We start from the raw sequence: 12,768 nt of genomic DNA, 5'->3' as shown, positions 1-12,768 counted from the left end.
ACAGCCCATCAGCTCCATTTCAAAGCTGTTTACCAGGTTTACCAGACACCCACAGCTGCAAAACATCACATCTCTTGAAGACTTGAGAATTTTCTTCCTTCTCATCTTTGCATAAAAAATTGACAGTAATTGAAGACTGAGTGTCTCTTTTTCAAAACTCCAGGGTGCTACAGGAAGCTTCACTTTTCATCTTGATTGACTGAGTTCCTGTCTCAGTCAGTGGTGCACCCCAGCTGGGCATCAGCTTGTCAGTTTTTCTATCTGACCAGTAAGGCTCACTGTCTCATTGATGTCTGATCAGTGTCGCACTGAGGAGAGCTTTGGACGACATTGTTTCTCTAACCACTTTAGATTGGGATTGCTCTAAATAATAACAATATTATTATCATTATTTTAAAAATGTTATAGCTTAGTGCTAACTATCCTTGCTACTATTATGCATTTTTATCAGAAAACAATTCATCTAAATCTGAACCACTAGTGATTGACTGCAAATACAACAATAGAACATGCAGTCCAAATATTGTCATAAAATTGCCTACAAAATATTTTTTTTCTGTAATGATTAAATGCTTCTTTCTACATGAATCACTATTCTCCAGTTACTTACTTCTCCATATATGTAACTTTGTAGAATTGGTTTAGGAAATTTGATTCATTTTAACACACCATATACCATCATTTGTGACTATAAGATGCCATTTCCTGTATCTTCTCCAATGTGTTGTGCTTGGAGTTAACAGGCTGTATAGTGTGAGCTGGGTGCTGTGCAGCTATTGGGTTTTTATCATATCAAGCTATCCACAGGAATAGGATTATGATGAGGAGAAGGCACATTTTCTGTCAGCTGTTCCCGTTCTCCTCAGATCATTGCGGCTCAGGAGGAGATGCTGAGGAAGGAGCGAGAGCTGGAGGAAGCACGGAAGAAGCTGGCTCAGATCCGACAGCAGCAGTACAAGTTCCTGCCCAGCGAGCTGAGGGAGGACGAGGGCTGATTGGCTAAGCAGATGTGGATGTGCATCACGCTGATGAAACCCTCACATCATGAGGAGATGTTGCCGATGTACGATTGGCTGCTTTACTCTCATATAACCGAGGAATATACAGCACTTGAAACAGGCCTGTTTGGTGAGAAAAACAAGTGCCTGTGCTCTGTAGTGTATTTGTGTGTATGTGTGTGTGTGACGTGTGTATGTGTTTGTCAGTGAATGGCATTGACATTCAGAGTTTAATATGGAGAAGGTTGTTACAGTTGTCAATATAAACAAGTTGAGACAGTATGATAAAGTTGTGTGATAAACGTATCATTGCTTTGTGAGTGTTACTGCATCATGAGCATAACTGACTGTTACAATCATGAATCGAAGTCACGAACGCAGAAATCCTCTATTATCATTGAATGTTCTATAGTTGTTGAAGGTTTAGAGCAAATTGAAATGAACTGATGGTATTTCTGCAATTGGCAGAACAAACCTTAGGGTCCGTAGCTTGGGGGGGAGGGAGGGGAAGGCTTATTTCACCACTGGCTTGCATGAACCATAATGTTTATACATATCAATGGAGCTACTAACCAATAGAGTAATATAGAGTGGAAAGGCACTTGTATTTTACTAATAAAAATGTGAACTGGGGTTTGCTTTTAAACTAGCAAATCTTTAAAAAATCAAGGATTTTGATTCAACTATGTTGTTCAGCTTGACACCAAACAGTGAGGGGTTCTGATTGGAGTAAATGTCAAAATAAAAAAACAGACCACAGGCCAACACTAGCTATAAAGACATTTATTCTTGACTGATTTTTTTTTTTTTAAAGAAACTAGTTGTTCTTAAAGAGCAAACAGGCGTAACCTATGTTATTCAGATAATCTGGACTGTATGTGACCAAATATGTCATGCTGCTTGTACACCATGTCACTTCACGTAACCCCACCAGTTCTTCCCTTGCATACACATGGCTGTGTAAGGAAATATATGTTTACATTATTTGTCATGTTTGTTCTCTCTTGTCTTCATGTTGTAATTCCTCTCCCCATTAACACTGGCCAGATTTTGTTCGGGTACTCACTGTACTGTACACACACACATACACACATATAGTTATTCTCCACCAGTCACCGCCCTGTCATGGTAAAGGCATTTTCCTTTTAGACTGACTGTCTATAGCAATACATTACACTGAATATTCTAAGAAGATAGTAATGAGATGAATTGAGAGAATGAAATTGATTGTGTGCAATGGTATTTGGCTTTGAATGAAACAAGTATATGTTAGGCACTGAGGTTGTTCATACACATACGCACTGAAGAGGAAGGCAATTTAAAGCTTTATATTAAATGTAGGACATTCTCCTAACAAACTAGAAGGAAATAGATGAAATCTCTGATTAAGGAAACTAATTCAATTATTTGTTTTTTGCTTTAGTATATTAATGTATAATATATTACAAATTTGAAGCAGTTCATCTCCTCAGTCTGTCCATGCCAGTGTCAGGACTGCATTGTGTACTAGTGCCTTACTTGAGTCTGCCCTGCGAGCAGCTGGAGATCAGGCTGGGTGGGAGCCTGAGCCTTGTCCTCTCTGGATAAGAATATTATGCCAGTCTAATCCCCATCGGGGTCTTAATAAACTGTCACCTAGTCCTTTGCCATACAATACAATGCCTTGGCTGGTGGCCCACTTGCCTACAATGTTATAATGCTGATATAAAAGGGCATCTGTGGATACCTTAGGATTTAGAGACCATATTGGAAAACTTACACTAGACTGCATTCCATGAGCATGTGGCAATTTGTGTTTGAAGTTGAGAAATTGTCGAAATCAGTATGCCAAGTCCCTTTTAAAAGTTGGACTAAATAACTCCCTTGTTTCATTGTCTAACCACTATAAGTTTTTATCAGTAAATGTAATAATTGACCTAAAATATATTGTCTAACTGATTTGTGCGAGTATTAACGGAAATAGAAAAAGTTACTAGCTCTGTTATGAATAGGTGTTGTGCTTTCTTTAACAGACTGCATTAGTTTTATGATTTGATGCTGTATGTATAATATTTATCTGGTCACAAAAGTATTTTTTGTATTCACCAAAAATAAAGAGTTTCAAACAACCAGTACCACTGAGATTATTTTGTCCTTTTTCATATCGATGCATGTGGTTGACGAAAGAGATAAAAGAGAAAAAAATCAGTCTGCATTCTTTCCAGCAGATGGCAGTATTATCCTTCATAGTTCAGTCAGCCGGGTCAGTGGATGTTTGGAGAAATATGTTCTAGTGGAAGGATTGGCAAAGTTTGCCAGACCAAATATGGACATAGTGGATGTGCTTTTTTTCCTCCTTGTTCATAGACCAGACCTTGAAATATGCAGTGATTCCCATTTGGATGTTTTGGTCCACATTCACTCTGCACAGTTAAAACCTCTGAAGGGCTGTTGGAGTAGCCTCATGCTGACATTTTTTTGGTTACTTGTGATGAATCAGACTTGAACTAGAGCTTGGCCTTTTCTCTTCAGGTAGTACAAAACTTATTTCACCCTGAGGCTGGTCCTTTCAGCAGCACATGGTGGCAGAGTGTGTGATGGTTGGAGGTGGCCAGCACAATACACTGAGTTGTCTTAATGAACACCATATTTGGTTGTTTTAGTGTTTTGGTCTCATGCAAGGCCAGGCCACACAGTGGAGAGGGGAAACTGTAGCCATGTGTTTAAGTGGGAGGGCCCATCTACTACTCAGCCTCTCTCTTCCCTCAGCCCGAAGGACCAAGAGGATGTTTGTCTGATTAACTTTGGCATTTGTAAGGAACTATCAAAACCTCAGTAGATGACTGATGTAAAGCAGAGACAGGGTCTGGTTGCGTTCATCGTCTTATTGTCCTGAACTTCGTGATTTTAGACTAATTAGTAAACCACTCTGCTATAGCTATAATCAAGTTTCCACAAAGGTCCTGCATTCATAACCTCTTTCTGCTAAATTTCCATTTGGCCAAAGAAGCCCCATGATGGTTGAAATGGAAAACTGAAAATATTTTAGGTTTTTCAGTCAACCTCTATTTGTTGCAACCTATATCTATTTCTCAAGTTCTCTGTGTTTTTTCGTTGGTATCAAATAGACGTCCTCTCAAATCATTTGCCTAAACTCCACAGACCGTTGGCAGGTCTTTTTCTTTTTTGTGTGTCATGACACATTGTACTTCTCCAGCATCCTAAATGTCTTTTTATCTGCCATGCTGGAAGGGTTGTTTTGCAGTCATTGTGACTTGTGCATAGCGCCTAATCCCTACAGCCTAGCAGCCATTTAGTTCAGGCTTTGTTCCCCACTCAAGTTCTCAAAAATGAAGCCATGTTAACCCATGGCTAAACCAAATGACACTGGGTCAACTTTGTACTTTAGTTGTTTCAACACTAATGTACATTATGTTAAATAAATCATGACAGAACAGCAAATGCATTTGGCTGATATTGCCCTCTTAAATCCATATTTGTATATATTTCTCATTGTGGAAAACATGCCAGTTACTGTATAGTCAGAAGTGATACTGTGCAGAAATGGAGTCATGGCTTGTGCTAAGAACAGCCTCAGTGAAACTGAGAGTTGTCACACTAGAGAGCTATGTGGCCAGTTATAGCTTGTTAATAATACTCCTTGAAATTTCAGTGTTTATCAGTTTCTTCATTTGCCTTTTAGTCGACTACTTTAACTGTTATATTACTAGACTAAACAATGCTGTAATCTTTATGTATTAAGAAAAATGGGCATAAATATCTGGCCAATGTATTCTGTTTGAAACCCCATTCTGGGAAGGCTAAAATTATAAAACAGGTTGAGAGGGTATCATGGTATTTTACAGCATAGAGGGAAACTGCCCTAAGCCAGTTTTCTCCACTTTTAGAGAAAAGTGATGGAAAAGGAAATGAGGTTTTGAAAAAAAATGCACATCAGGAAAGGCTTTTTGGGTTTTGGGCTGGGCCATTTACACAAAGCATGCTACTGAAACTTTCATTTTTTTATAGACAGCAGCATCTTAATTTAACACTGTTTGTCTTTGTCTGGTCAACAAAAAGTTCTAGTTGTAAACTTTGGACAATGTGAGAGAGGTTTTCACCCCCATGTCCCCTTTGGCTGCATTCCAAGCACACCTGTTCCTCACATTTTTTATGGTTTACAGAAGTAATTTTTTTGTGTTTGTAATTGAGAATGATTAATGCTGGCAGTTCAGAATAGTGTAGGAAGGGGTTTAGAAATGTTTTAGTGGCCATGTCAAGCCAAGAAATGTTGCTGATAAAACAGTGGAAACCAGCATTGTTCATAGATTGAATGACCGTAATTAATGTTTGGCTTCAGTCCACTTTGTCAGGAAGTTCCACATAGCCCAGACCCAAAGATGGTATGGCAGAGAGAAGGTAGCTGCAGAGGAAACACTACCCAAACCTTACCAAGAGATGCTGCCCGTGTAAAATGTAGATGTAGGGGATGGCCTTTGTGTAAACACACATGCACAGAGCTGGCAATTAAATGCTCTGAAAAGGCTGACGAAAAGATACACAGTGGAATACAGCAGGGACTTGGTCATATTGTTAAAAGGATACCTGTTGTTTACTTATACTCACATACCGCCATTCTGCCTGCTCTGAGACGTAGTGCTCCCTAACATAAACCTGGCAGACAGCAACTGATGGATCTAAGACAGCCATTTACTCAGGTCTGGAACACATGACTATTTTAGGTCATCTGCAGGGATCTCCCAACATGTTGGCTCCATAACCTAGCCACTGTACAGCCTTTGATTAAATGAGAATAGTAAACAGAGTCTGTAGGGATGACTTCTGTGTTTTAATAACTAAAAAGAACTGGTTATTGTCTGTGTGCTGTGATTCAAAACCCAAGAGGTTACAGTAACATTGCTGTAAATGATGTAGTGCTTGATCTGGAATTTCAGAACTGACAGATATATATATATATTTATATATATATGGGTGTCACCTGGGACCAACAAGAGTGAATTAGATTAAATGAAAACCATGATTTCTATGTAAAATGACAAACAAAGTCAGTTCACATACTCTTAGCTTTAATTGCCCAGCCAAATGCCCCAAAGTCAGGCCTTTATTTAATGCAACAACAGACAGAATTCACCCATGTCCATGAGATAACAGGTGGGTGGTGCTTTGGCCGTATGTAAAGTATGTGAGTTAGTTGCAGCCACCTTTCGTCTTCTGCTGATTGACAGTATTTGCTGTCTGTTTCACTCATGACGGCAGAGCAGCTCCTTTAGCCATCACGTAAAGAAGGCGCAGTATTTCTCAGCAGTGACAGCAGGGCTATATTGGGTCTCAGCTGAGACTTAAACCGTGGGTGCTAATTTTGGCCAACTCCACAAGTAACATCAGCAAAATCTAGTAAATGGTATCGTCTGACTCCAACACACGCTGTTCCAAAGACAGGCTTTCCCCAGTGATTTACGGTGAATTTTCTTGGTTTTGTTCATTCCTGAAACAGTGTTGAGAGTGAGCTGTGGAACAGGGGAACCGTCTGTCTCAGACTGCGCTGCCGACTGGAACTGATCTGCAGTGTCTCCTGGGATTTAAGCTGTCTAGAGTGAAATGCAACACTCGTCCATCCAAACCCTCGGTCTTAATAAGGAAACTTTGCTCAACACCCCTTAGATGACAGGCCACAGTTCTGCAGAGAAGAAAGTCCTTGGCTCCTGTGGCCTCCCTGCCCTGTTTTAAAACTGAATGAACACTCCCCTAAGTGCTCAGCAGATTTTTCTCAACACTGATGCCAATTTTTATGAGAGGATGCACAGCCAAAATGATTAATCGATGTGATTTAACGTATACAATTATGTCATACATGGACAGTTTGCTTGTCTGGCCTTCTTCTACTGTATTTACTCAGCCAGATACTCAGCTGATTACCTTTGATGGTTTCAGGGAGTGGCTGAAAAACTTTCTTTACAGTTATTCCCTTTACTCAAGTACTGTACTGTTCTGAGGTACTTGTACTTGGTTTTTGCTGCTTAATGCAGTACAGTATACTCAATAGCTACATGTCAGCTACATTTATTTGACAGCTGTAGTTACTAGTTATTATTCAGACTAAGATTTTACTATTAAGACTAAGATTTAAGATTAAATAATGATAAGCTTATTAAATACAATGCACTGCTAAATCCTCTTAGCCTGTGACCCTTTACAAGCAAGCAGTCTCTAGTTGGGGCCCTTTTTTTGTTAAAAAGCAAGGACAGGAGAAAAAATCCATAAAATGGATACAAATTTGAGGAGCAGAACTAATCTACCCAACAGTATAAAAAGTGGTTACAACTAGCTCCACCTCAGAGCTGTAAAATGCTGAGTACTCACTGAAATGTTATACATTTCATCTGTAAATATATCAGTTACAGAGGCTATTCTTCTAAATACCTACTTTTGTTTTTGTAGTAAATTTAGCTAGTAATACTTTTAATTAATAAGGATTTTAAATTCAGATTCAAATTTTTACATTAATATATTGGTACTTTTGCTTAACTTAAGGATCTTAATACTTCCATCTCTGGTCTTTTCCATTCTTTTGATGAGAGTGAAGTGTTCTCTAGGCAGCCTCTGAGCATAATTACCCTTTTATCGTACTGTTGTTGTTAGCTCAGACATCCAAGACCTCGGGGCAGGAATTAACCAGACCACACCTGGGGGAAGTCTACTTATTTTTTCAGACAGTCAGCTTTATGATTGACTTCACACAATTGTTTTATCAGGCTCCCTAGCTGTGCGGTGAGCCTGAGCCTGACTGGAAAACAGTCACGGCATCTGATCAAGCGTGGGACTGTAGACAAGCTTTGGTATAAGAATGCAGGTGCCGCAGAGCTGTGGGTTCCTGTGGCATTCCTCACTGTAGAGAGACCACTGTGACCCAGTCATGGTGAACATAGCCTGCAAGCTTTCAAACAGCCACTCCAAACCACACTGGAATGTCTCATCACCATAGATTCTTACACACTCTCCACATAATGGCTTTTCTTCAGTCAGTATGGTCATTTTGTGGTTTGAAGTTAACATACTTGATATAAACCTTCACTTTCTCTTTTAATTTAGAAAACTGTACTTTTTGTTTACCAAAAATGGGAATTGTAAAGGTTTTGATGATAATTATTCTCCCACAAGCAGAGCTTAGATGGATTTTGGATGTATTAAGAGACGTTTATTTGTAGTCACAAATAAACAGAAAGGGAAAGTAACAGACTACCATGGAAGTCCAGCATCATCCTCCTCCTCTTGCTATTGTTTCATTTCTCTGTGCCAGAGGGTTCTGACAAGCAGGACTGTAACAGGGAGAACAGTGGCTGAGCTGGAAGTGCATACCAAGAAGTTTTATAGCCCTGTGGAATGGAAAGAAATATCAAGTACGTCTTTGGACCTCACAAAAAGCCCCCGCAACTAAGCCCTCTCCTCTGTCTCCTGTACCTCACTTACAGAGAGAGAGCCCATATATGGACACATATATGAAAGATTCTCCCTCTGTGCGCAAACATGGAAACTTCTAGCCCTGTGACATGAGGGGCAAAAGACTGAAGGCAAATATTTAAAGAGGGCTATCAACAAGATGCAGGGCAGCTGGGGACTGAGATACAAGCCCAGTAAGATCATGTAACAATTATTAGGTGGTGAGGGTAAAGATATCAACAAACAACGATTTAGAAAGATCTTTCAACAGCCTCTGAAGGCAGGATTTCTGAGCAGGACACTACTCTGACGCTTTGGAAGGAATCTCTTATCTGGAACAGGGAGAAGTTCAAGCTGCCTGTAAACAATCATTTACTCCCCACTTCCTCTCAACTTGCCCTTAACTGTGTACAAATAAACTCAACAAAAGTGCAAAAAGTGTTGTTATCCTATACCGAAGAAAGATTTGTATTGCATTATGTCAGGAAGATTGACTTTTTCGTTCCAGTATTCATGCTATCACGTCTGGCCTTTTTGAGAATTTAATTTTACACCCTAGAATTCTAGCATGGCATCCCACATGAGTTTGAAATGAATCGTGACAGTTCCCCCCGAATGCTTTCTCTCCTCCCCTCTTTTAGTCTAAGTTGACTGAGCAGCATCAGATAAGGCTGACATTCTTGACTCTCTGTGGTCCCCATCTGTAGAGGGGGAACACAAACAAACATTCTAGGAGGAGCCCTGCCGAGGCCACAAATATTCTTCCATTATCCCACATTTGTGTTTGTAGTGCTGGAAGCCTTCACTTTTGGTATTTTTACTACATAGCTCAGCTTTGTATTCTCTCAGTAAGTCAGCGCTGCTTGCATAGTGTCACTGAGGCTTTTCTGCAAACTTTCTTCTCTTAAACCTGATGAATCACATCTAAATCTCAACTTTGACCAATGTATCTGTGCAAGAACAAAATAGGAGCTTTCTTTTAGAAATTCACTTTAAGAAATGAGCATATCAAAGAGGATATTTCTTACAGTTTTCTATAAGGTCAGCCTCAGCAGAACTTTTAAAGCAACCCAGTCAGGAAGATTTCTATAAAATCACATGAGATTATGAAGGTGTTGCCCTTATTCTTGGCCTGTAAGAGATTTATTACAGGCCTTTACTGTCTGAGAGATGACAGATCCTTTACAGCCAGATACTTGTACTGTAGCAAAAACTTGGCACAGGAGGAATGTTGCCCATCTTCATTGGAGCACCTGCAGCTGAAATATTTGACCTTCATAACTGGAATTTGACTCCTCAAATGATTAAGCACTGTGAAAATTCTAGCTGCTTCTAGCAGTTTATATTGAACTCAAACAGAAAGTTTTTATGGGATTACAACTGACTGAGGGACACTTTTGTGTGATTTACATCCTTAATGACAGATTTATCACCACACAAAACTGTGCAAGTAGAAGTGTCACAGTCTTATTGCAACTATCCATCAACTAAAATACTGTGGCAGCCTGTGCACACTGGTTGTGGTTATATGTCCACCTGTGCTCACTAATATACCAGTCTTACGACTACCAGTATATGTCAGAGGAACATTACAGTGAATAAACCCAGCGGCAGTAGGACACTGACCAGGCTTGGGTTACAGCTTGGGTTGCACCCTCCCAGTACCTCCTCTCCGTTTTTGCTATGCTAAATGATTATGCCCCTGCATGGAGCTATCTAATCCCAGGGGTACCGTCTGAAGGAGCCAAGGAGTTCTCTCTATATATATCTGGATGATGTCTGCAGAAATCTTCAGATGGTATTTGACATGGAGCATGCCAACACTCTGCTTCTCAGAGTTTTACTCAGTGGCTGTGCACTCAACATGGACGGAGAGCTACCATCAATATTCCCTCCTCTGTGTTAGTTGGAATCATTAGAAAATAACCACACATGTCAGAATACTGTAGCTTCACATCAAATTATATATTTTTGGTAAAGTAAGGGCTTTAAGATTTTATTTAAATACAAAAAATTGCTATTTTTGCATCAGACATTCATTATGACTGAACCTCAACATAGGCCGAGACATACTTTCTCAAATTCAGTAACACTGTAGCCATGAGAGAACCTTAAATGTCTCTCCCATGGGTCGTCTTATGCAAACATGATTTCAGGCAGCCAAGTAAAGCTTGGCTCCTCCCTCAGTGGCGACAGAGGAGAACCAGACATTCCATATACATAGTGGGTTGTCACTGTAGGCCTAACAGATTAACTAATACAGTGTTAAAGTATTAGTCTTAAAGCACTTGGAAATGCTGTGTGTTATTTAAACTGGCAAGAGGACAAACTGCACTACCACCTCAAGACCACAAGGTTACAGAATTAAAAATCTGTTCAGGAGTTATTTTGTCTGAATTGTCAATTCCCTGAATATCCATGTGAAATATGGTTATTTGACAACTTATCTGTCCACTTTTCTGTCCCTTTACATCTATATTTACTCATTTTTATTGCTATAAGACTTTTGTGGTTTCAGAGTTGTCTCATGTTTTAATGTGGTTCTGTGCACTGTAATTTTTACAACCTTGTTTATAACCATAGCTGCCATAAAAAATCTCACATGGTAGGAAAGTAAAGATAATGATAGCATAGTGAATGTGAATATGAATTCTGGTCATAGCTGCACCTGTCTCACTCAGCTGTCGCCTCATGTAGACGACTGAACCAGAACACAGAGACGGGATTCCAGCATGTCAGTGTACCTCAGATCTGTCCAGAAAATGGGCAACAGTTGTCTGATGGCAAGTGGGTTTTTTCACACTCAGACTCAGCTGAATGTTGTGAGAAAAGAATTTCATCATATAGTGAAGTCAGACTTCATCCCCTCAGCTGTTTGCAATCACTGTTTTCAACACAGTCTTCTGAAGACAATAAATTCCTGTTGGCAGTGATTTGGGCCAGAAGAAAATACAGCAAGACCAAAATCACAAATATTTAATTGTTCACATGAGTAAGTTCCCTACTTCAGATATAATGAGTTTTCATGTTTCAGTACTCAAACTCAAATGCTACAAAGCTGTTATGGTTGGAGGCTTTAGAGGCCTTGAGAAGCAGAAGGTTTTTCCAAAGAGCACAAAATTATATGTCTAGAGATTATTTTTCACTTCAGCAGCCATGGAAAAGAAACTCTTTCTGGAGCTGTGGTGTCTTCAGAACGCAGTCCAAAAACTGCATTAAATACTGAATTGTTATTGCTTTCCCCATAACATATATTTGTAGAGAAATAAACTCAAACTCAGCTATGCTCTATCAGAATCAGAATCAGAAATACTTTATGTTCTTTAGCTCTGTCTTAATGTGTAAAGGCCTCTAATTTTCCAGTGGGATATTAGTCAGAACGCAGTAGCTTTCAATTACATATGGACAGAAGGAGAGATTTGTTGCTACTTTAATCAAAGCTAGTGTATTGGGCCCTAGGCAATCTTTATTATGGCAATATGTTAAAGTAAAACATCATAATAGAGCTTATTTTCATTCCCAGCATGCCACAGCAAATCCAGTGTGCCATCATAATCCTCCCCTGAGTCCATTAAGTGAAAATGCTTTTGTAGATAATTAAGATCAAATTGCAACCAGTACATTACTGTCAGTGGTATAAGGTCATTATGAAGACATTAAAAAAAAAAACTTAAATATGACTGAAAATAAACACTGCATAAAATCCTGAATGCATCCAATATAAATTCTAGAAACATTTAGAGCACATTTTATATGTAAAATGTACATGTTTGAAGCACATGATGAACATTCATATGCACACTATAAACATTAAACAAAGCAAATGACTTACTTCAGTAAAAGCAGTGGTATCTTGGGGTATTCAGAGCTATTTGTGTGCAGCAGCAACCTCCCAACTTTATATACCGGTATTTATTTAGTTTAAACGTTTTTGTTGTTAGGAAAAAGAAAAAGAGCTTTTTACCTAACACTGATCCAGAGCAAAAGAACATCGGACAGAGGTAAGGCCAGATCTGTGAGCAGTATTTTTCAGTGCCAATCACAATTATACAAATGCCAGTCTATTAGAACATGGGCTATCCTGAGATTATGAAAATATTTTTCTATTACTTGCCTGTCAGTCAAAGTCTAAGACTTTGACAGACCTTCAATAGAAGCAATATGGGGAAACATTGTAAACATCATTCATTTTCTGTTGTTGTTTTGGTCATATTTTATACTGATTGAGTGAAGTAAAGAATGATCAGCTTATTTGATTCTAGAGACACTAACAAATCTACCAGGCGTACCAACAAAAATCTATAAAAAAAGACCAAAGGCTGAGCAGGACAAG

The 12,768-nt window shown here is 39.1% G+C and overlaps 1 protein-coding gene across 3 annotated transcripts in view; it reads left to right on the top strand.

Annotated features, from left to right (window-relative positions):
- tln2b (talin 2b) overlaps positions 1-3,112 on the top strand; it is a 79,941-nt gene extending 76,829 nt beyond the window's left edge. For all 3 annotated transcript variants that reach the window (XM_051382214.1, XM_051382213.1, XM_051382212.1), the window contains exon 57: positions 867-3,112. In XM_051382214.1, the coding sequence (XP_051238174.1) occupies positions 867-995 (129 nt within the window). In that variant the 3' untranslated portion in view covers positions 996-3,112. The remainder of the gene's footprint in view (positions 1-866) is intronic.
- The last annotated feature ends 9,656 nt before the right edge of the window (positions 3,113-12,768 follow it).

This window comes from Dicentrarchus labrax, unplaced genomic scaffold (genome assembly GCF_905237075.1).
Source record: "Dicentrarchus labrax unplaced genomic scaffold, dlabrax2021, whole genome shotgun sequence".
Classification (NCBI taxonomy): domain Eukaryota; kingdom Metazoa; phylum Chordata; class Actinopteri; family Moronidae; genus Dicentrarchus; species Dicentrarchus labrax.
The sequence above is the reverse complement of the archived record's forward strand: the minus strand, read 5'-3'. Positions and strand labels throughout refer to the sequence as shown.